General features: G+C 38.5%; 1 protein-coding gene across 1 annotated transcript in view; it reads left to right on the plus strand.

The window, feature by feature from the left end:
• ODAD2 (outer dynein arm docking complex subunit 2) overlaps window positions 1–25,016 on the plus strand; it is a 117,025-nt gene that overhangs the window by 65,541 nt on the left and 26,468 nt on the right. The window contains exons 13-17 of the mRNA XM_075827505.1: window positions 2,914–3,150; window positions 9,945–10,055; window positions 13,476–13,630; window positions 16,679–16,921; window positions 18,676–18,790. Of these exons, the coding sequence (XP_075683620.1) occupies window positions 2,914–3,150; window positions 9,945–10,055; window positions 13,476–13,630; window positions 16,679–16,921; window positions 18,676–18,790 (861 nt within the window). The remainder of the gene's footprint in view (window positions 1–2,913; window positions 3,151–9,944; window positions 10,056–13,475; window positions 13,631–16,678; window positions 16,922–18,675; window positions 18,791–25,016) is intronic.

The raw sequence follows: 25,016 nt of genomic DNA on the forward strand, positions 1-25,016 counted from the left end.
ATTCCAGCCTTGTGCAGGTCTATGATCTTGTCCCTGACATCCTTAGAAAGCTCTTTGGCCTTGCCCATGTTGTAGAGGTTAGAGTCAGACTGATTCATTGAGTCTGTGGACAGGAGTCTTTTATACAGGTGACCATGTAAGACAGCTGTCTTTAATGCAGGCACCAAGTTGATTTGGAGCGTGTAACTGGTCTGGAGGAGGCTGAACTCTTAATGGTTGGTAGGGGATCAAATACTTATTTCTCTGTGCACAATGCAAATAAATATATATCATTTTGACTATGTGATTTTCTGTTTTTTTTAAAATTATAATCTATCTCTCACTGGTAAAATGAACCTAGCCTAAAAATTCTAGACTGTTCATGACTTTGACAGTGGGCAAACTTACAAAATCAGCAAGGGATCAAATACTTATTTGAACTGCCTGGATATATAGATATATTTAAATATCCAGGCAGTTTCATTATTTTGTATATGATAGACTTTTCTTTAATTTTCTATTTTTTTGCATAGAGCTATCATTTACAAATGATTACAGTATTTTATCAATCACTCTCCTTTTTTTTTTTTTAAAGAGGACCTTTTGTATCACCTGACAAGTCTGTTTTAGTAAATACTTGCATTCCACATGAAATAACAATTCTGGAGCATTTTTTCTTAGAACTCTGCATTGCGTTGTTCCTCTGTTAATCCTGGAAATATATGAATAAATTGACAATTTTTGTGTAATCATTCTTTTTGTTAGTTGTGTGTGTTCCTATACAGTCTGCCAGCACTTGTTGGACAGTGTCCGTGTGTAAAGGATCTGCCAGGCACTACGTCTGGGTATACTCCCAGGATTAATCAGTCGACACCTGAGGCCAGACCTCTGAGACTGACACCTGCTCCCACCAATCAGGGTGGCAGGCTCAGGAGTGGGAGAGCCTATCGCGGCCTGGTCAGTCAGAGTTAGCTCCGCCCCCTGTCCATTTATACCTGCCGTTTTCTCTTCCTCCTTGCTTGTTATTCTTCTTGGATTCCTGGCCCCACTGCTGCCTTGCTCCAGCCTGCTTCTGCCGTGCTTCTGCCGTGCTTCTGCCGTGCTTCTGCCGTGCTTCTGCCTTGCTTCAGTTCCGTTTATCCTGCGTTGCTCTGCCCCTGGCTTGCTTCTGCTCCGTGCTCCCGTTTGTATACTCCACTACTTCCTGATCCTGACTGGCTCATTCACCGCTCCGTTTCCTCGCGGCGTTCCGTGGGCTACTGTATTCCCTTGCGTGTTCCCTGTTTGTACTCCCTTGCACTTAGACAGCGTAGGGACCGCCGCCAAGTTGTACCCCGTCGCCTAGGGCGGGTCGTTGCAAGTAGGCAGGGACAGGGCGGTGGGTAGATTAGGGCTCACTTGTTCCCTTCACCTCCTTCCTGCCATTACACCGTGTGTATAGAGACATTCCTCATTGACAAGGGGAATGGTAACACCCAGTTGTCAATTTATTCATACATTTCCAGGAGGAACAACAGGAACAGTAAGTATTTACTAAAAACAAACATGTCAAGGGAGGTGACAGAGCTTATCTTCACTCTAAACCCATGAATACAAGTGATATTACAGGTAAACCCAATATTCCCTCATGTTACACTCAGAGGTTGCAGAAACTGGGATATCGGGGGTTGTTTGATGAGATCATTGTGCAGCTGCTTTTCACTGTCCTTGTGTCTGTGACCTGGGGGTAACATGGTGCTAAACAGAAGCTCTGCAGTCATACATATATCCTATTCTAGCCATGATTTTGTTAGTCTGGAATGAAAATCACTGGTGAACACCATGTTTCTTTTATGTCACATGCAAGCACAGAGACAGATAAAGCCATGTGAGCACCCCAACAAACAACACCCCGTATCTCAGCTTCCTGGATCCCTGTGAGTCTGACATGAAGTATGGGGGCTATTGAGACAATCTACAGTCATAACTTTCAGATTTTGAATGGAGTTATTCTTTAATATATGAAGTAAATACTGTAATGGCAGGAAGGAGGTGAAGGGAAAGTGAGCCCTAATCTACCCACCGCCCTGTCCCTGCCTACTTGCAACGACCCGCCCTAGGCGACGGGGTACAACTGGGCGGCGGTCCCTACGCTGTCTAAGTGCACAGGAGAACAAACAGGGAAAACGCAAGGGAAGGGGCAGTAGCCCACGGAACGCCGCAAGGAAACGGAGCGGGGAATGAGTAGTCAGGACCAGGATGAAGTGGAGTATACCAACGTGAGCACGGAGAAGGAAGCAAGCCAGGGGCAAAGCGAAGCAGGTTAAGCGGAACTGCAGCAAGGCAGAAGCACGGCAGAAGCAGGCTGGAGCAAGCAGCAGTGGGGCCAGGAATCCAGAAGAATTACAAGCACTGAGGAAGAGAACACGGCAGGTAATAAAGGACAGGGGGCGGAGCTAACTCCGACTGACCAGGCCGCGATAGGCTCTCCCACTCCTGAGCCTGCCACCCTGGTTGGTGGGAGACGGTGTCAGTCTAACAGGTCTGGCCTCAGGTGTGGATTGATTAATCCCAGGAGTATACCTAGACGTAGTACCTGGCAGACCCCTAACAAATACATTATGAGCAATTATGCAGCATATGACTATTACTCTACTCGCTCCCTTGTCATATTGTCAGCGTGTTTAATCCGTAACAAAGCATCAGTTGTACCATCAGTTTTGGAAAAGATAATAAAAAGTGACAACCAATATGGCTGCACGTCCTCTTGTTACTTCCTGTTGTTACTTCCTGTTACTACTGCAAGTTTTTGTTGGAAATGCTCTAATAAAAATATTTAAGTTGGGTTTTGCCTTTGGGCAACATGAATGGGTGACGTACTCATACATGATTGGACTGTTTTATAAATCAATTTGTGTCTCGATGTATAATTTATCAAAAATTTTTATCGTTCAGGTTGGATTGTTGGACTGTGTTCCCATGACATCAACCAACCTGACACCAGAACAAGAGAAGGACATTGAGGTTGCTCGCTGTGGAGCATTAGCGCTATGGAGTTGTTCCAAGAGCACAAGGAATAAGGAAGCAATCCGTAGAGCTGGGGGCATCCCGTTACTGGCGAGATTGCTTAAATCTCCTCACTCAAACATGCTTATACCCGTGGTGGGCACCCTGCAGGAGTGCGCTTCAGAGGTAAGTCTCATCATGCACACATATAGCAACAGGTCTGTTATGTGAGAGATAATCCATGATCCATATCATATTCTATCTATCTACAAACAAAAAAGTTACTCAGCTCCTCCTGAAGCCTAAAATGAATACACAGGTGCTAATCTGCCGTGACTTCTATGCGACATAACCAACAAGAAAATGCAGATGCAATTGATATGCTTAGAAATGTGAGGTTCTTAGAGCTCAGTTTGATCAAGTTGTGCGAGTCCATCTGCCAAGACAAGGCGACCTCAGAGGGGTCCGTACGCTGAACATTATATCCCTGAAAAAGGAGACTTACCCCTCTCTTGGGACTATCTCTATCATCTATCTATCCTATCTATCTATCTATCTATCTATCTATCTATCTATCTATCTATCTATCTATCTATCTATCTATCTATCTATCTAAGATCAGATAGCAGTAGTTGGAATAGGATGTAATTTCCCAGGAGGTAAGTGTTTCACGGCAGATTGTTCAGTAAAATGAAATATTACTGAGGTTCAGTATTGCACTATATATATTGTGTATATGATCAAATTATGTATTGTGTTAATAAACAACTCAAGCAGAAAAAAAAATATCAGAAAATAATCCTTATTTTATCCTTATATCTTTCATTTTGGAATTGCTTGCACTCTTTTCATTGGGTTTGCAAAAATCTGCTGCATTATTTTGTTTTAAAAAAATTAGGAAAGTATCTCAAAGAGAAGAGGACTATATATGTCTCTGGGGCTGACTCACTTAGTGTGTGAACCTAGCCATAGTGTGTGAACATTTGTAGATTTACAGTCTAGAAAAATAAGGGACTTTTGTTCAGTATCAACTTGTCCAGAAAAAAACGAAGTGAAAAAAGTTTTGCACTCTGATCTCAGCTATAACTTTACTATTTCTAGTTTACTTGTGCAGACATTTCAAAGTCTATATCCAGTAATATGTTATGCATCTGAAAAATATACTTTGTAATATGTACACATGTACAGTATGTGTCTGGGAAGAAAAGAGGTCAACAATGTCTGGTATGATATGTTTAATGGGATACCCCACACAATTAATAGTGCCATGCAGTGCCCAGATAAAGAGTGTCACATGGTACCTAGAGAAATAGTGCCATAAAGTGCCCAGATACACAGTACATACAATGCCCAGATATAATACCAACAAAATACTTTCATTAACTGCAGCTCAGATCTATCTATCTATCTATCTATCTATCTATCTATCTATCTTGAGTCTTCCTGATACCAGGATATTCAAATTGATCTTCATGAATTTTTAGTTATATGATTGTAGGAAAACTGGATGATAACTAAGGGAATGTTCACAAGCACAATTAAAAACGGCTGAAAATTACAGAGCAGTTTTCAGCAGAAAACGTTTTTGATGCTTTTTTTAAAGAGACTCTGTCACCACATTATAAGTGCCCTGTCTCCTACATAAGGAGATCGGCGCTGTAATGTAGGTGACAGTAATGCTTTTTATTTAAAAGAAGATCTTATTTCACCACTTTATGAGCGATTTTTAGCTTTATGCTAATGAGTTTCTTAATGCCCAAGTGGGTGTGTTTTTACTTTAGACCAAGTGGGCGTTGTACAGGGGAGTGTATGACGCTGACCAATCAGTGACCAATCAGCATCATACACTTCTCTCCATTCATTTAGTCAGCGCATAGGGATCCTTTTAGATCGCTATGTGCTGTCTTATACTAACACATTAACAATACTGAAGTGTTTAGACAGTGAATAGACATTCCACGGGATGTCTATTCACAATCTCTGCACTTCGTTACTCTGTCTGTGGTAGTTACAGCAGAGCAAAGCGTATGATAAACAGCTCCAAAAACAGCTCAAGAAGTGCCATGCTCCTTCTTTTTACACGTCGTCTTTTTACGCGCCATTTTTTAAAATAGCAGCATAAAAAAAAGCCTTGTCTGAACTAAACGCCGGTTTTCACATTCATTTCAATGGGAAGCTGTTTGTCGGCGTTTCACTAGCGTTTTTCAAGGAGTATTTTGACGTGTGTGTCCACCCCCAAATACGCCTGAAAAAAACACTACGTGTGAACATACCCTAATAAAGCAGCTATTATGACTCCCATAGGGGATGTCATTCAGCTTTCCCATACTTTTGAATTGTAAACAGTTTGCCGCAGTCACATGTTGCAGATTCACGGATTCAAAGTACACGGTAAACGGCGTAAATTTAGGACGCAAAAAAGTGTGGCGAAATTGCAGGTTTTTTTTCTATTCCCCCACCCCAAAAAAAGTTAACTAGTTCAGGGCCGGGCGGGCTATTTTTAGACTTCAGGACCAGACACCGTTTAGCCATTTTTAGCACTCGTTCGTTAAACGGCTATAACTTTTTTATTTGTTGGGCTAGCAACGTGATTTTTGCGATGTTTTTTTTTTATACACATCCTTTTTGCTATTTTAGAATTTTTATTCTTAAAGTTTGAAAATAATAGTAAAAAAAGAAGCTTTTTTAAGTTTCAGGTATTTTTTTTTTTTTTTGGTAATAACATAGTTTTACCCTAAAATAGACCTTTTATTTGTGATCGTCATTGTCTACCGTAAATTTTAATATATTACATGTCCATATTAGGGTAATTGGGTCCGGGCTAGCGTTACGACAATGATTGGCGGGGGGAAAGTTTTTTTGGGGGGTGGGTATTTTATGTGTATTTATTATTACTTTTTTTTGCACTTTACTTTACTTTTATTTTTTTATTACTATGGTCTGTCCCTCAAAGGTCAAAAAAGACCTTTGTGGAACTTTATATATTTTTTTTCTTTCTTTTACACCATCTTTTCCACTGTAACTGGAGCTGCACAGCAGCCCCAGTTACAGGGGAAATCAGCCCTCTCATAGTGACGATTGTCACTAATAGGGCTGTGCTGGGTCTAGTAAGACCCAGCAGCAGTCTGCCACTAATGGCACCCGGCGATCATGTGACCAGTCACATGAACACCGGGACCAATAGAGACATCGGCGTGGCCGCTGCCTCTATTCCTATACACAGCGTTCATTGAGCACTGTGTAAAAGAGATCAGAAAGCTGCTTCTATCTTCTCCTCAGGGTGCCCGGCAGTCAGACCTGACCTGATAGCTCGGGCAGCAAGTTAAAACCAGTGCCGCAAAAAGTCTATGGCGCAGGTTTTAAGGACCCTGACCGCTGGCCATAAACACACAGCCAGCGGTCGGGAACCAGTTAATAAAAGTTAATCAATAAATTCTATGTACCCCAAAATTGTGGTATTAAAAATTACAACTTGTCCCGCAAAAAACAAGACCTTATACAGCTATGTCGACGCGAAAATAAAAAAGTTATAGTTCTTGGAATGAGACGATGGAAAAACGTAAAAAATGACTCGGTCATTAAGGTTTCAAATAAGGAGTTAATATTACATTTTAGATTTAAGTTATTCATTAAACTGGTAATTTACGTGGTAAGATTTATTATCGGTCAATCAGCAATCATATGGACCAATACAGAGAACACATTGAGATATCACATGAATTTAGCTCTGAGATATTTATATATATACAGATGTAGCCGTCTTTATCTCGACTTTTAACGCATTAAATACACAGTGGCTAGATCTTTTATCTTGACTTTTTCACTGCCTTTTCAATGGCTTTTGTTGTGTGTTTCACGCTGCAGCAAGTTATCAGAGTCAAGATAAAGATGTCTACATCCGTATGTATGTATATATAGTCTTCAAATTGTTACCATGGCCACGTACAGTATTTTGTGGACTAGTTTGAAAAGTTTAGCAAATTAAAGAAAGTAACATTTTATTAAAGAAATCAGATGGGAACACAGATATTAAACCGCTCCTGCAGTTTACACTCATAATATTATTACAGTATAATATCTAGTGAAAATCTGACCCGTCGGCCGCTCTGTCTTGGCATAAGTTTACTAGTATAATTGCAATTTTATACTTTTTATGTTTTTGATTTTCATTCCCTCCACAAGAGCATAGAATGAAAATCGCACCTTAATATTAAGGATCCATTCTTCTGTTTTTCACATAAATTCTGTATGTTCATGAGAAGATTAATGTCCCTTGAAACGTGAGGCTTAAACATCTGCACATTTGGATCGTATTGTGTTAAATCCTCCATTAGTGTTTATTACGGAAAAGCCAGTTATAATGTTACCGTCTAAGTTGTGTATGGTCTTGTTATTAACATTTTGTTTGATACTTTAGTAATTAAAACCGCAAAATGGGGTAAATCTTAGATAAATCACCCCCCCCCCCAAAAAAAAACAAAAAAAAACAAAGGGATAGCATATCCCAAGCTGGTTTTTACGTTATTTAAATTAGTTAAAGGATTTATTAAAGTTATTATGCGTGAGGAAAGTGGGGATGGAGGTTGTTGTGGGAGTATCTCAAGTATATGGCTGGACCATCCTCAATTGAGGAAAATTAGTTCAAAACGCATCTAAAAAAACTTGCCTGATTAGCAGAAGGAGAATCGTCAGTTAATTTCCCTAGATCTGTTGGATCCTGTGACAACTGAGCCCGACTTTTTGCATAGAGAGTGATTACTGGAGATGAAACAATGGTTTTTGAGTATGACCCTGAAACAAGAGGCAGAGTTCAGAATGGCCCACCCCCAATTCACCTCGACCGGAGAAAGCCTACATGAGCAAATCGGGAGTCAAATCAATGATCATTGTTTGTTTGGACTGTCCAGGAGTTGTTCACAAAAAATTTGTACCACCGGAGAGACAGTCAATCAGACTTTTTACCTAAAGGTCCTGGAGCATTTGAGGAGAAGAGTTCTGCGAGTGCGCCTGACATTGCCAAAACGTGGATCCTCCACCATGACAATGCGCCGAGTCACACATCATTGGCTGTGAGGGAGTTTTTGGCACCCAAAAACATCCCTAACCTTTCTCCCCCACCCTGTAGCCCTGACTTGGCACCGTGTGACTTTTTTTTTTTGTTCCCCAAAATCAAAACTCACCTGAAAGGACCCCATTTTGGTCCAGTCAGCTGCGACGAGGGCTCCGAGCAACGTCTCACATGAAGACTTCCAGCACTGCTACGAAGAATGGCAGTGTCGCTGGAATTGTTGTTTCAGTCCCAGGCGACTTTGAAGGTGATCGAGCCTAATTGTATGTTTATTTGGATAAATGGATTTTTTTGGGAAACCATTCTCATTACTTTTGGGATGCACCTCATATAAATATTTATATATTTTACTTTTAATCCAGCATTTGATAATCCAGAGCAGGGGGGAGGAGGGCGAAATACAGTCGAATAAAGTAAACCACTCCGCCTGTCTCTGCAGACTGAAGTTCGGATGACACTCTACCCACCTCCTCACATCTTCCCTTATAGCTGAATTTTAACATAGTCTCTATTGCGAAGAGCAAACGGTTTATGTGCTCATACTGTTTAACCAAACTTTGAATAAGGGCTCATACACACAGGTGTATTACAGTATAAACCGTATTCCGTATAAACTCCGAATTGTACAGAGCTATAAAACGCCACCTGTAGCAGTCTATGGGGTCCTACACTGTACCTCTATATTTCTGCCCTTTCGCAGAGGATTTTTAGTCGGATTCCTATCAACAACAGGGAAAAGATACTGCAAATTACATCAGAATCATTGCCTCCGATACCTCTGTAATACAGTGCTGTATGGAGGAATACCATATAGTCTCACATGGAATGTATACGACTCTATGGTACGGTGTTATGTCTGTATATGGGAAAGCTAGGTGTAAAACAATATGGCTGCCATTTTCCACCTGCCGTCCTCCAACTGAGACTCCAGTGAGGTTATTTCATTAATTGGTTAAGTAGCCTGATTTGTCATTCAGGAAAGACAGGTGCCAATTCCTATGGGAGCTGTCTGTAATGCCTCCTCCACACTATTTTTACAATATCTCAAGTATTTTTTTCTGGTGTTTTCATTATTTTAAATGTTTTTTTGTTTTGTGTTTTTGTGTTTTTGAAGCTTTATAGGGAAGCTTTTGGAAAAAACACCAAAGAAAAAAACGCCCTACCTAGAGCATGCTGTGTTTTAAAAAAAAGAAAGAATTAAAAAATACCACTTAACCCAAAAATGCTACAAAAATGGCACAAACTAAAATGCTGTGTATGTAGACACTCTCATAATTTACTATAGGTCAGATGTTATAAAGCAGCCAAAAGTGTGTGTGTGTGTGTGTGTGTGTGTGTGTGTGTGTGTGTTCTTGTCCGTAAGAACTTCTACATACTGGAGTGTTATGTACTTTTGGTTAGTTATTTTGTTGCTGTTTGTTTAAGATGGAAATGCTCTTTTTTTATGTGTTATTTTGTTGCTTTCTGTCTATTATGTGATTTCTAGTAATGCGACTTAAATAGACTTTAGAAAGCACAATTTATCACAAACAATTTTTTGGCCAAGGCAGCGCTACTAGAAATCTTGTTGCTTAGGTCTTGAGCTTACTTCATGCTCATTTTATTGCGCTTCTGCTACTTTTACGAACTACCATACTTTATCTACATGCATTCCTTCTGTGTATATATATCATACAGGCACGGCTGTGTATTTTTATTATCCATAGACACAACATATATCAACTCTTCCTCTGGCACTGCATATCATTTTTTATCATATCCAAGAACGATAAAAATAGTAATGATTAGATTGGAGATAAACTATGTTTAATGTTTCAGGAGGCCATGACAATTCAGCAAATGAGAGGAAGAAAAACCCTTTAATTGGAGCTCATGTATTTTGTAATTTATTTATCTATCTGGTTTTTTTCAGCCGAGTTACCGACTTGCAATTAAAACAGAAAAGATGATCGAGGATCTTGTAAAAAATCTAAACAGTGAAAATCAAGAGCTGCAGATGCACTGTGCTAGTGCGATATTTAAGGTAAATCTAAGAGATGTATGGGGCATTTAAAGGGGTTTTCCCATGGAGGACATTTATGACATATCCACAGGATATGTCATAAATGTCAGATAAATGTGGGTCTTACCTCTGGGACCAGCACCTATCTCTAGAACGTGGCTCCCTAATCCCCGTTCTAGCTTTTTGTGCTCGCTGTGCTACGCTGTTTCCGTAACTACCATAGAACTGAATAGTAGTTATGGAAACCGCTTAGCTCGTGTTACACTGTTTCCGTAACTCCTGATCATGTCCCAACCATGTAATCAGGAAGTGTCCGGGAGTCAGCGTGAGCACAAAAAGCTAGACCGGGGATTAGGGGGCCCCGTTCTAGAGGTAGGTGTGGGTCCCAGAGGTGGGACCTGCATCTATCTGACATTTATGACATATCTTGTGGATATGTCATAAATGACCTTCATGGGAAAACCCCTTTAAAGGAGTTCACATGGTAGAGTAAGGCGATGTTCATATCTGCGTTCAGCCTTTTCGTTGTTCTGCCCCTTCATAGGACCAGAACGAAAAAAAACAACGTAAGTGCCGAATCCGTTGAATGACGGACACCAACAATGCCCCGATGGAACCTATTGACTTTAATGGGTTTCGTTGGGTGTCCAACATTTTATTAGAAAAAAGCACAGCATATGCACTATTTTTAGTAGTATTTTGGATCGGATCTGTGACGGACGCTCCTAACAGCCACTTTTAAAATCTGCATCAGAGCGTCTAAGTTAAGTTAATTGACCTGAACAGGAGATGTGCCAGGGGGGATATATATATATATATATATATATATATATATATATATTTTTTTTAAGATATGCCTTCCCTAAGAGCAGACGTCTGATCCATCCACAGAGAAAGAGTCATACACAGTTGTCCCTTAGGATACAATGGCCTTATGTTACGTTATTTTTATTTACAATAATGGCTTTTCCCGGTTCTTCGTTAAGCGTGTAAGCACCCAACCTACAATACAAGATCCAGCTAATCTGCATGTGCACTTTATTGGCCACCGAGAACTACCAATCAGAGCATCAATTTGTAGGCAAGTAGTTTTTTTAAACAGTGTGCACTATATTACTGAAGTGCACGTGCTGATTGGCTGTCTAGTAGCGCCACTCTAAGGTTTACTCCTACATGTAATGAATCCGCCGTCCTATTCGGGAATGGCAAAACGAATGCAGATATGAAAATAGCCTTATAATAGGTCTATCGGTTTTCTGTCAGTTATCCGTTTCTTTATAGGATAAGTTTACATCATGTCGTCAACTCCATTTTTCTGTACTGTCATAAGGAGCAGAAAAAGGAAACTGACGGAATGCCGGATCCGTCGTACTACGGAAACCAGCAGCGCCTGACAGTCCACCATTGACTTATAATGTGGTCTGTGGAGTTCCATCTTGGTGTCTATTGTTTTGACAGGAAGAATAGCACTGCATGCTGCGCTGTTCTTCCTGTCAAATATGATGGAATCTGCAACTAAGATTCCTGACAGATCCTGTGAATATAGCCTTACTGGACAGAATATCGCAGCATGCTACGCTATTCTGACATTCAAAAAGCAATGGAAAACCCGACAGATAGAACTAATGTAAATGTGAGCAGATCCTGAGTGGGTAAGTATTAGTGCAGGTATAGGGGTTTTGTCAGTTATGTCTTTGTCAGTTTTTCAATCATTGACTAAAAAGCAGAATAGCTTGTGTCCTCTAAAAGGATACAGTTTTGAGTCAACTTTAAAAAAAACAACACAATACTATGATACAAAAAACTGCATGTACTTTTGATTTTGGGCTTGTCCACACGTAGTGGAATTGCTGCATATGTTCTGTCCACAATTGCGGATGGAAAATACGCCGCAAAACACAAGAGCAGCATAGTGGATGAGATTTAACAAATCTCATCCACACGCTGCGTGAAATTTGCGAGCGGTGCGTATTTTTAATACCGCAGCATGTCAATTCCTGTTGCAGAAAGTGGACTGAATTGCTGCATTTTTTTAGAGGAGATGTCACCATCTCACAGCATTGTGAAAAATACTGCAAAAACCTGCATCATTTTCTACAGTAAAAAACGTAGGAAATGGTGCGGTTTTTCCACAGTGGAATGTCTGCAAGTTTCTGCGGAATTGCTGCAGAAATTTTCTGCAGCAATTCCATTACGTGTGGACAAGCCCTTAGAATTCCTTCAAACACACTTTTTGTGCAGCTGTTTTTTTTTTTTTTTGACTTGTAAAAACGCAATGAATTTCGGCCATTTTTTACAAGTGTTTTTGTGTGTGCCATTTTATGTAGTCACAAATTTTTTACATGTTTTTTTTTCAGGTGTTTGAAAAAAACCCGCCAAATCTATCTTGTACTGCAATTTAAAAAACACCACCACTGACCCTAAAAATGCAAGACAAAATAAAAAAAAGGGTCACGCAAAAAAAACGCACTGTTTGTAGTGTGTTTATTAATTTCCGTTTTTTGCTGCAAAAAAACTCCAGTAAAAACGCCTCAAATAAAGTAGCGTTTTTCTTAAAACCACTGCGTATGAAGCCACTCTTCAAGCAGCTTTTTGGGAGCGGTTATCTTTTTCGACCGTACTACAATGTTCTGCGGTTTATTAACCGTACATACTGGAAATGTGCATTATAATAAAAATCTAAAAGAACTGTCAATGTTAGTTCCGTACATTTCACTGAAATGCCCCCCAAACAACCCTCTCTGTCACTCTGTTTCTATTTTCACCAGCTCTTTGGTCCTAAACCAAAACATTCCTTAAGTAAAATGAAATTTTTTCTTCATTTGGCACGTCCTCTTTTCATTCCCTTTTCAGATCATTCCGGTAATGATGTCCTCGCATTATGTTCTGATTTGATTTTGCAGCTTACATATGTTGTGGTTTAAGTGACGACAAACGTTTCACTCTCTTTTTATTTTTTTCCTCAAGAGGTTTCTGCATAATCCCGTGTTTGTCTGGCTTTTTTTTTTGTATTTATTTTATTGCTTTGCTTCTTAGTACTTACCATTTGTACTGCCTGGGTATTGTTTATGACATCAGGTTTTATGATTAAGTCCGCTGCCAGCATTCTTCTCTGTTTAAGTCATCCACTTTGTCTCTATAACTAGACAAAAAATAAGTGGCAGCAATGTTTTTTTGTAATTGATGTCATATTAAATGTCCAAGTATTATGAAATGGATAACATGCACAGAGATGTTTTGGCAGAGCTACAGCAGCCACATGCAAACCATAATCACCAATTCCCACCTCATAAGGCAATTCATATTACCCAAGCCTGCGAATATTATTACTTAAGCAGTTGATTCGCAAACACAAAACGATAATGTTTTCTCCTGGAAAATATATGTTGTGTGAGGGATGGGGAATGTTTTTGAAATTGCTCTCTCTTTCGTGATGTATAGTGTGCTGAGGACGAAGACACCCGAGATCTGGTCAGACAGTATGGAGGACTGCAACCCTTAGCCATGCTGCTCAGAAAGTCCGACAATAAGGAACTCTTGGCGGCGGTGACCGGAGCCATCTGGAAGTGTTCCATCAGCCGGGATAATGTGACAAAGTAACGTGTAACATTTTGATTTTGTCTATTATTCCAATGTCATTGATGTGTGTTTCGCATTATCTAAATCCCAGACAGTGATAATGTTCAATCTAAAAGCCGTTCTAGGCTGTTACTGGCCAGCTGGTAGAGTTGAAAGAAGGTCATAGGCAGGGTGAGGGATTTCGAGCAGATGAAGAGGACAAGATCAATGAGTAATGAAAGTAGCAGGAAACTTAAATGAGTTCTTTGGCTTAGTTAACAAGTGCCTAGACTGCAAATATCAGATAGATTGACACAATAAGCACCTCTCAGGAGCAGTTATATGCATCAACCTGTCTCGAAGGGGATCATTTATAGATCAGTCGCAGTGATAAGCAGCTGCTGGCTAAAGAGTGAGGACAACAAATATCTCCATATATCGTCAAATCTGCACATAACTTATTGCTAGCCTACACATTAGCTGAGAAAAATATACAGCTTATGTGCTTCATCTGCTGCACGACTTAGCCGAGACGTCACATAACCGACCTGGTGCTGATGTATAGTGTGGTATATTGCAGATAAAAAAAAAAGGTAATCCGTACTTAGACAAATCAGTTTACACCCTAAAGATTTATAGCATTCTTCCATGCTCACTTTTACGGTTCTTCATTCTGGGTGTTGGAAGAATATATATTAATAGGAACCATCCCCCTGAAGACCTAATAATAGAGTGTTTTATGGCTACTGCTCATGGAGGTTCCTGAGTCACGAGACATCTTTGAGAATTGCAGAATCCAAGCCAACAGGTTCACTGGAAAGAAAACAGGTATTTTTACTATAGTGAACTGGAGTTAGGGACATTTAAAGGGAACTACTTACCAGAGCAGGTATCAAAGCTGTACTAGTGAGGATAAGTTCATCCATTTAATGACCCCTGAAGTGCTGGTCAGGGAGCCCGAATTAACGAGAGCACCCCTCCTTAGAAGAAGGAAGTGTCCTTTTAGCCATTGGGCTAGAATTTCTTCTATGACAGCAACAGTTTGCACATATGCTAGTTTTCATAAATATCCCCAAATGACGTCTCATTTCACATTTCTTTTAATGGTATATTGTACTGTAAACCGGGCCATATGATGCGTCATGTTACATATTCACTAAGGCTGAACATCACATTGATGCTTGTAGAAGGGAAGGATATACAGTGCTGTGAATATTCAGAATTTGGAATGAAATGTATTGCACAACTAGATCATGTAGTAATAATAATAATAATAATAATAATAATGAAAATAATAATAATAATAATAACCCTTATATCATGCCTCAACAACATAATGTAACCCAAGCCTAAACCAGACAGATCAAACATTTTCCAATTCAATCATAAGCCATATCAGCCAGTCATGCAGAGATTGGGTAGAAGGCCATATCAGCCAGAATATAGCCACATGAGGTGGCTGATAGCTCTGGTATTTTTTTTGTAATCTTTTTTTTTTAGGACTCAAGCCTAAACTTCAGCTTTCCATAGACATTAGATTACTTTAGGTGCAAATTTTGGAGGGTATAAAGACTTCACTCTTCTAAATTATGTGGAAGGTATCACATACTATCTAATGTCTTTTAGGGCTGAAAAACTTTTGCCTCAGGGTTGATGTTAATGGCTTCATACTGTAGATTGTGCAGAATTCATTTTTCCTGTCTGATCGTACTTTTTCCCCATAGTTTCCTACTTACACCCACAGAAATAACACTAGCCAAACAAGTATTTTATTGGGTGCGTTGGCTATCTTCTTACATCCACAGAAATAACACTAGCCCAACAAAAATTTTATTGGGTGCGTTGGCTTTTTTGATTGCCAACCAGAAGATTTTTTTTATCTTTAAGGCAAGTAGACAGCCCATTTTCTAAACATAACTGCCCCGGCGATTATCTAGTTGGCAAAGTTCCGACTCCTGCAACCTCCAGCGTGTAGAGGGAAGTTTTAACTGGTCATTTAATGAATGGTCAAACATGTGTTACATGGACAGAGAGGCAGCCACTCTAACTTAGCGGCTCCCCATTTTGGCTCATAGAGAGGGGTTGAAGGATCCTCATCTTAGGCTTCATTCACATCTGCGTCAGTGTTTCCGTTGCTCTGCTCCGTCATAGGAGCAGAACAACGAAATAATCGGAAGCGTCGGATCCACTAAATGACGGACACATTGACTTTAATGGGTTCCGTTGTGTTTCCATTGTTTTACCAGACAGAATAGCACATCATGCTGCACTATTTTTTCCGCCGTTTTTGATTGGCTCTGTGACGGAAGCTCCTGACGGGGCCTCCAACGCAGATGTGAACGAAAGCTAAGATTGTATTATGTGTACAGCTGGTTTTAGCCTTGGTTCACTTTAATCACCGTGATGTTCCATTATTTCTGAGATTTTGTGCGGTCATTGAAAAACATTTCTTCAGGGAAATATTTGCAATGTACCAAAATAATTTCATGCTATTTCTTATAATGGGCTTTTCCAATCTGATCTCTGATCAGTTCATAATATTTATTTAGCAGGCCAGAAAATGATCAAATCGAATAGATTAATTCATGTTTACTTAGAAATTATTTCTTTCATCAGACATAGTAAATTTTTATGTGTCTCTCCATGTGGCGTAAAGCAAAGCATATGGCATAAACATAAATTAAGTTACTGAATATATAATATAGAAAATATAAGAAAATCTGGAAAAAATATTCTAGTCTAATAGTCTTAATAAGAAGGTGTTTTTTTTATTTTCTTATCTTTTTATATTTAAATTACTTTAATGATTATATTATAAAGAGAACAAGGGGATGGAGCGGTTACAGACACAACAGAGCCCCCGAGCATAAGGGGCCTAAAAAATTCTCTCTGCACCATATGAGAAGACCATTGCTACTAGAGAAGCATGATAGTCAGAGGGCACAGACTTTTTGCCACAAAAAGTCAAAATACTACAGAATGTTTTTGTCTTTTTTCAATATTATTACAGTTCATTTCATATATAAGGGCCTTATATTAAGGTGTACAATGCTCCTTTTCTGCTAATAATTTTTTTTGCTTCAAAGGTTTGAAGAATACAAAGTAATAGAAACCCTGGTGACCTTCCTGACTGACCAGCCAGAAGAGGTCCTCATTAATGTTGTAGGAGCATTGGGAGAATGTGGCCAGGAGCCAACCAATAGGGCCATTATACGTAAATGTGGGGCCATCAATCTACTGGTCAATTTACTAACCAGCACTAACAAAGCATTGCTGGTGAATGTTACCAAAGCTGTAGGAGCCTGCGCATCAGAACCAGATAATATGGCGTAAGTTTCCAATTTTGCAGTAATATTCGAAAATAATTTATCAGTGTTATCAGCTGATTACTACAAAAAAAAAAGGACAAAGGCCAATTGGTTTTTTTTTAAGAAATAATTTTACGAAACGTTGCTAGCACTACCTTGACGTAAAACTAGGATCACAGTACTGCATCTAAAAATCATAGTTTGGAGGGGAGGGGCACAAAAAACGAGATGTGAAGAGATCTAAAGGGCTAAGTTTAATAAAACCACAGGAATCTCTAAAAACTGCCTGATTTTTTTTGAAAGTGCGAATGAGATTTTTTTACATTTTTTTCCCACAAAAATTGGCCTAATAAATATTTTTATGATTATTGTCTAGATCATAAAATTATAGGTACAATTGTTTAGATCTTATAGTAGCCACAGAATAAAAAAAATACTGTATTATATTCCAAATAAAACTCAAAGCATCTCTGCTCATTCACAACTTTTTAATTTTTTAACATTTTTCGGGGAAATCCTATTTGTCTATTTTATAAATGATGCACAGTAGATCAGATATTATTTAACCCATCAATATTTATTATATTGCATATAAACCATTAGGAGTTTAAACTTTTTTTTTTTCTTATTTTTCTTTTCTTTTTCCTTATTTTTAACATTAAAGCAGTACTTACATCAATTTAGAATGTGGCAACAATAAAGTGCAGGCAATATGTAACTGTTACAAATTAGTATAGATTAAGAATGTATATACTAGATTTATTTTAGGGTTTAAATTGATTTAATTATTAAAAAATCTAGTATAGGATTTTGAGCATTTACTATGCCCTGGATGCAATTATGTAAAAATCACATGGAGATCTGTGTCACAATGATATGTTTTTGCAGAACTTAGTTCTGTGTTCTCAGAAGATAATAACATTCTCTTGCATGTTTGAAGCTGATATATTTAAAGCCGACTTTCTATCTTTTGACAAGATTTAGGTTTACAGTGTCTCCATACAAACATGGGATTGTAAGGGGATATTCGGTTTAGTCTGGCCTGTGGCTCGGTTTAAAGTCCTCTGTGGACCCTGATGTAAAGTTATGATTCACCTCTGATTGATGTATAAACACTGGACAGATGGTGCCGTGATGATTCTGATGATAATTCTTCAGCCAGTCATAAAGATAGTTTGATTAGAGTGTGTTTAAGTAATTAGACAGCGCTATTTAATGCCGGTCATGTTAGTTGGCCGCACATGGAAAACAAGTTAAACTTTATACATTCCCAACAAAGGATGTACTGTGGTATAGAAGTTTAAACCTCTATCAGGATTACAGATGCTTTTCCTTTCACGGATAGTCTACGGTCGAGAATGGGAAGCTGCATAAAAAAAAAAAGTTATTTCAAAAACACATAACATTCTCTTCAAGTAATGAGGTTCTGCAAGAAATATTTGTTTTGCAAAATACTTGAATTTTACCATGTGTCTAGGTTTGTACATTTTACTGGATTAGGATTCCATTAAAGGCTCACAGTTTAGAAAAGTATAAACTTGTTTGTAGCTTTAATTTACAGATATAGATCTAATCCATGTGACACAAAGAAAGGGAATGGATCGCAGTTATAATAACCTAAAAATGTACAAAGTTTGAATGAAATGTTAAATCCACAAGAAAGACTGACGATTCTACTCTTATTTCTTGGTCAAATACAATTCTTCACAGTCAGGATCTTATATTTCTGCTGCTATAATTGATGTTTATTTCTTCATTGCCTGGCTGTGCGACAGGGTAATTGACCGATTAGACGGAGTTCGTTTGCTGTGGTCGCTGCTTAAAAATCCTCATCCAGATGTTCAGGCAAGTGCAGCGTGGGCCATCTGTCCCTGCATCGAGAACGCAAAGGTGAGTATAAATGAGAAGTCTCTGTGCATGCCCTATAACCATACACTGCAGTACTCTGCTACATATTCCTCATAAGGTCTGTGATAAATTAATTCTGATTTTTTTTTTCTCTTATTTTTTTTTATCATAATGGGGGAATTTTATATAAAGTAGTAAAAAACCCAAATATATATATATATATATATATATATATATATATATATATGTATCTGTAAGAACACAACACTAACTGTGTTGATCTACAATGCCAATATGTTCCCCTCTCCTCACGAAAAAAAAAATATCTGTATCTTTCTTATTTTACAATTTTTTTAAAAATCTTTTTTTTTTTTTACATTTTTTTTTAAAAAAAAGCATTTTGTTTAACGTAATATATTATTTTAAAAAAATTTAAATATTCGTTTATTTAAAAAAAACAATGTTTTATTGTAATTTGATTTGTAGATTATTGATAATCTGCTCGATACTGTGCAGGATTTAACTATTTGGCTGCAGTATTTAGTTTACACTTTGTTGCAACACTATTCCTACACTTTGCAAAACACAATTAAGGGGTTGTCCTATCTAAAAAAAAAAATATTCTTTCTTAATACAACCACACCTTCCATCAGCTGATCACCATTATCACTACTTTTGTAACCCCCTGATTTTTGTAACCCCTGGTATTATATGGCATCCATATGCAGCAGCTCTTCGATTTAATAGAAGGGGGTCCCGAGTGGGGAATCTCTCTTTATGACGTCCATATACCCTAATAGGGCATATAAAAAAGGGTTGTTGTAATGGGCCAATCCCTTTAAGTGGAACTTCAATTAGAATTTTCTTAAACTGCTCTGTAAAATGCGCTGTGTTTGGTTGCTATGGGCAACAAGGCCAGTTTTCCGTCAGACAATTCTAATAAATGTGGCCCAATGTACGCAGCTATTATTTACAGTAAACCCTTTCAGCTGTGGTGTCCTTATTTTTAGACTACCTGGAATATGATATATATTAAGACCATTCAATATTAAATTATGATCTTCTATTTTATTATTCCAATCTTCTTTTTATATATAATTCTAAAAAGAAGAAAATCTTTTATTGGTATACGTAAATTGAAAAAGGCTGATGCCATTATTTCTAAAAGAATAGTCACAGAACTTCCAATACATAAAACAATACAGAACATTTCACTTCTTTATTGCTGTGTATCCAACATATTATATATAGAATTAGACATTCTGACTGATATAAAATCTAAAAAAGAAATGAAAAACTGGTAATTTTGATAAAACCAATTAAGCTGATTGACCGCATTGCATTTGTGAAATATATACACGTTAATAGAGTCATTAAAAATGCCACATTGCTGCCAACTACCAAGATTTCCTGCTGGTGCCAAATCTATATTTCTTGTGCTATTCTCCCCTTATGTATTTAATAATGTAGAGAGATGCTAAGTTTTATTATTTTAGTGTTATTTTTATACTATAATAGACATTCATTAGTACAACTAGTCAGTACTGCCATGTATTTTTATATCACCTATCCCATACCAGGCGGGCCCCAGTCAGGCTGCTATGTGGGCACAACACAAGGAAAGAACGAAAAAATCAAAATAAATTTTTGGGTGAATATTCTACATTTTAAAAGTATTTTTTCTAATATAAAATAATGTATTTCTATGACCACGTTCAATTCTGGTTATTGCAACCAGTCAGAATGTAATCATTTAACTGTATGTCTATACAGGAGAAGTGTAGCTCTGACCTCTATATTAACATCATTGTAGTCCCATAAACTCAGACCACAAAAGATTTCCAGAATGAAGGAGCTGCAGCACCTCTTAGAGCCCTTAGACTTGTTCATCACCTAATGTTACCAATCTCTGACATGAAGTTTCAAGCAAATCAATGTAAATCTCTGATTGGTGCCAAAGGAATTTGGAAGTTCTTTAGTATTGGAAATCAGTGGAGGAACGTGCGAATAGGCAATGCAAATTAAAAGTGGAGTATTTACTCAAAGCAACCTATCAAATTCCAGCTTTTATTTTTTAGATGACATTTTGTTGCTTTGGGCATTTGCTCCACCTTTCCATTATCATTAATTATGATAAATCCCCTCCATTGTAGTCTTGATTAGTGTATGATGCATGGGGTAAATAATACTAACTGTTCAGGGGCGTAACTATAGGGAGTGCCATCGCGCCAAGGCCCTGGAGACTGATGGGGCCTAAAAGGTCTCTCTGCCCCATGTGAGGAGACCAGTGACATATGAAAGTTACAGATTTTACATAGAGGCTTCAAATTACCGCTCTCCTAACACACATTTTAAGTGTCAATGATAAAGTGACAGGACGTCTTTATAATTAAAGGCTATGCACACCTTTGAAATCTTTTTTTTTTTTTTTTTTACTATTTTATAAAAATGTCTATCAGTGTGATTGATGCAACTTGCAAAATACTTTTTATTAAAAAGAATTTTTACTTTTTGAGATACAGCTGCTTTGTATCCTGTATACTGAGCAGCTGTATTTAGCGCTGAAACCTGAATCCGTCAGGTCATCGGGACTGATGGGTTCAGTGACAGCGGGTCCTGCATGTCTCCGACACGCAGGATCAAGCTGTTACCGATCACATCTAAGTTCATAACTTACATGTGATCGATTACAGGTGGATCCTGTGTGTCAGAGATATGCAGGACCCGCTGTCACTGAATCCGTCAGTCCTGCAGAACTAACGGATTCAGGTGTTAGCGCACGATACAGCTGCTCAGTATACAGGATACAAAGCAGCTGTATCTCAAAAAGTAAAAATAATTTTTAATAAAAAGTATTTTGAAAGTTGCATCAATCACACCGATAGACATTTTAATAAAATAATAATAAAAAAAGATTTCAAAGGTGTACATAGCCTTTAAAAATATAAATGTACAGTTAGTTTTCCTTTTTTTTATCTAGTATTGTATTCACTACATCTACAGCCCAAAAATAATTGTCCACTGACCTTATACGAGGGATTTGATGTTGTTAAACCCTAGAACGTTGCAGAATTTCCAGTTGGCACCTGCTTTAGTTTCCTAGATATTCAGGGACTACAATGCTTCGTCTCCAATTTTTAGCGGGTCTCGGTGTCAGTCTTTACAGTTCCTCAAATTCACAGTCTCAGATTGAAGTGTTTTTCACATTAAGGTTCACCAAATCTGCTAATTAAAAGGAATCGCAGTGTTCTTTACGTACCCTTTCACCTTAACACGTGTCTAAAGAAAAAAATTGTCAGCGTCTTCCAAAATTGACTTTTTTCCCCCTTTTTTGAATTTTTTTTTCCAGTCTTTTACCAAAACAGTCTAATTTAATGGTCCAATGTTCTAAGCATTTACAAAACAGATTTAACATAAAACAGCTGGTAGACACATATCTAGACATAATAACTTTTATATACCAGTACTGTTCATTGTACTCAAATTCCAGCAGTACTTTCTTCCACAAATTTCTGTAATGAATAATAACATCTCCTAGTTTGCAAAGTGGATCACATCCATATTCATTAATCAGGCCAGAAGCTGTAATTCTTTTTTATTTTGCTATTATTGATTACAAAAACATAAGAAGTGGGTTAATACCACCTACAATTTAATATTGCTGCAGTATTTAGTGAGGATATACTGCGGCATAACTATTCACAAAATATAATAGGATATAAAGAAATTCATTCACACTTTAGATTGGGGTGTCTTAAAGTCACCATTTTAGGGGAAAAAAGGCAATCAGTGATCTTGGCATGTGATCCCTCTTGGCCAATGAACAAGAGGGATATGCTATTCATGTCAAGGTTTTGACAGCGCTGTTCTGTCTATTATACTCACTCACTAGTGTTATCAGGATGTCTAAAACAGGCCCTCCAAGTATAGGCTATATTCACACTGATGTTTGAAGTATAATTTTGAAGCCTCTGTCGGCAGGTGGATCAGTATTGATGGCAAGAAATGCGAAGCTTGAGTCAATAGACTGCGGGTGGCATTGATCCGTCATACAGAGGGTCTGGCACCGTGTCGTGGCTTCTATTATGAGCGGAAGTCACAGCACAGGTGTGAACAAAGCCGGATTCAATGATCTGAGCTGTAGGTGTCATGAAATCACAAAGTGCAGAAATTGGTATAATGCTGTGCGGGCTCTGTTAAGGGGACTCCAGTTCAGTGACTATGATGGGGCATTGTGGCTGGCATTTTCGGAAACTATGACTAGCAGTTATGGGAACAGTGGCTAAAACTTTGTAAGACTCAGGCTGTGACTTATGACTACTCTTTAGATGGGGCACTGGGGCAGGCGTAATGAAAACATTTGGCTGCCTCCTATGGGGGAGCCATTACTTACTTGGTTCTGGGGCAATTCTAAAAGAATGTAAAACATTTTCTGAGCTTGCATGTGTGTTATACCTATTTTTCATTTCAAATTACAGTATATTTCTATTTGATCTAAGTGACACGGGACAAAAGCTGAAAATTTAGCTTTTATCCAGAATTGAGGCACCCACCCTACCCCCATGCTCAGATTTATTTCCTGTACAGCTTTCTGTGCAGGCCATGACAATTGCTCATTGGATCTTTTTAACTTTGGGCAAAAGCAGGATGTTCAGCTTTTGCCTGGAGTTTCACTTTAAAAGGGTTGTTCACTTTAGAAAAGCCATTGTCCTACACCCTATTAGGGAATTTTGAGTTAGTAGAGGGGGTCATCTGTTTAGGATTCTCATTTCTTGGCCAGAGGGAAGAGCGGTTACTGAGAGCATCTCTCACACCTGTCTTGCATTACACAGACAACCCATTGATTTAAATTGGCAATGTGCAATCCTTCATTTTCCCTGTGGTGGCGCTGCAGGGAAATTGAACACTTACTGCAAGGTTTCACCACAGATTACATCGGATCGCTGGTGATCCCAGCATTAGGACGCTTTGCTATCATCCTATTCTCAAGAGACCCTTCTTACAAGCAGGGATTGTCATCAGCATGAGAAGCTGTTATTCTATTTAGTAATTATAATTTATGACCCTGGAATGTTAATGTTCTAGTAGACAATAGGATTAGCCTGAAGAGATTACAAATATAATAGTGAGGTATATCTGTTCCACTGAACTTCTTGATTGAACCTTCACATGTTCATTTGTAATATTGAGGTTGTGATCTATTATTATCTACTTATTTATTTCCTGTTGCTTATATAGCACCAACATGTTCCACAGCGCAGTACAGAGATTGTCATCATACACATCAGTGCCTGAAAATTTAATTTTTCCCTTTTTTTGGCACAGCTACACCAGGGACATTTTCATAGGAACCAAATTAACCTATCAGTATGTTTTAGGAGTGTGCTGTAATGAAATAGAGCTAACCACGGATCAACCGTGCAACATATCATTATATAATACGCTACACCAACCAAGACTCCTATGCTCCCATAGGCAGTACACAGTGAATGTAATGTGTGATACAGAGTCTTTTTAGCGTCCTACATTTTTCTATTCTAAGTCCTTGTTCACACGGTGCAGATTTGATGCAGATTTTGCATGTATTTTTAAAGACAAAAACAGGAACGGAACCTAAATAGAAGTTGGCTAACAAAACATGCAATGCAATGCTATGGGACTTATGGAAACAGCCTAGCGGGTCCCGTACCATAGAATAGGTGATAATCGTTTGATTGGTGGGTCCCCCCTCTATTAATGAGAACAGGGGTCTCGAACCCCCCATTTCTCCTCACTTCTTGACCATTGCTCTATTTAATGTCCACCTTACTACAGTCAAGCAGTGAGGCGGAGCGGGTGCTTTGGGACCTCCGTTCTCGTTAATGGTGGGGGGACCCAGCGATAAGACAATTATCACTTTCCCTGTGAATAGGCGATAATTGTCCACTCTGGTACAACCCCTTTAACATTTCTTTGCACTATTTTTTTAATAGATGTTTAGGCGCAAGCGTGTTTTATTGACACAAGAGTGTTTCCGACATCACACGGCTTCATAAGTATCCAAAGAATACTGCCGATCAGTGGCGTAGCTATAGGGGTCGCAGTTACGACCCCATTGCCACACAGCGTGCTTATGATTAAATAAATTCTCCGGGACTTCCTGGTTATGGGCCGCTCTGCTTAGACGTCACGGACACATGGTACACTCAGTGTCACGTGGGGGGGCGTTCCGGCCAGTGTGGAAGAGCCGGTGCGGAAGATCCTGCAAGACTCCAAGTGAGCTGCAGAG

Source organism: Rhinoderma darwinii, chromosome 5 (genome assembly GCF_050947455.1).
Source record: "Rhinoderma darwinii isolate aRhiDar2 chromosome 5, aRhiDar2.hap1, whole genome shotgun sequence".
Taxonomy (NCBI): Eukaryota; Metazoa; Chordata; class Amphibia; order Anura; family Rhinodermatidae; genus Rhinoderma; species Rhinoderma darwinii.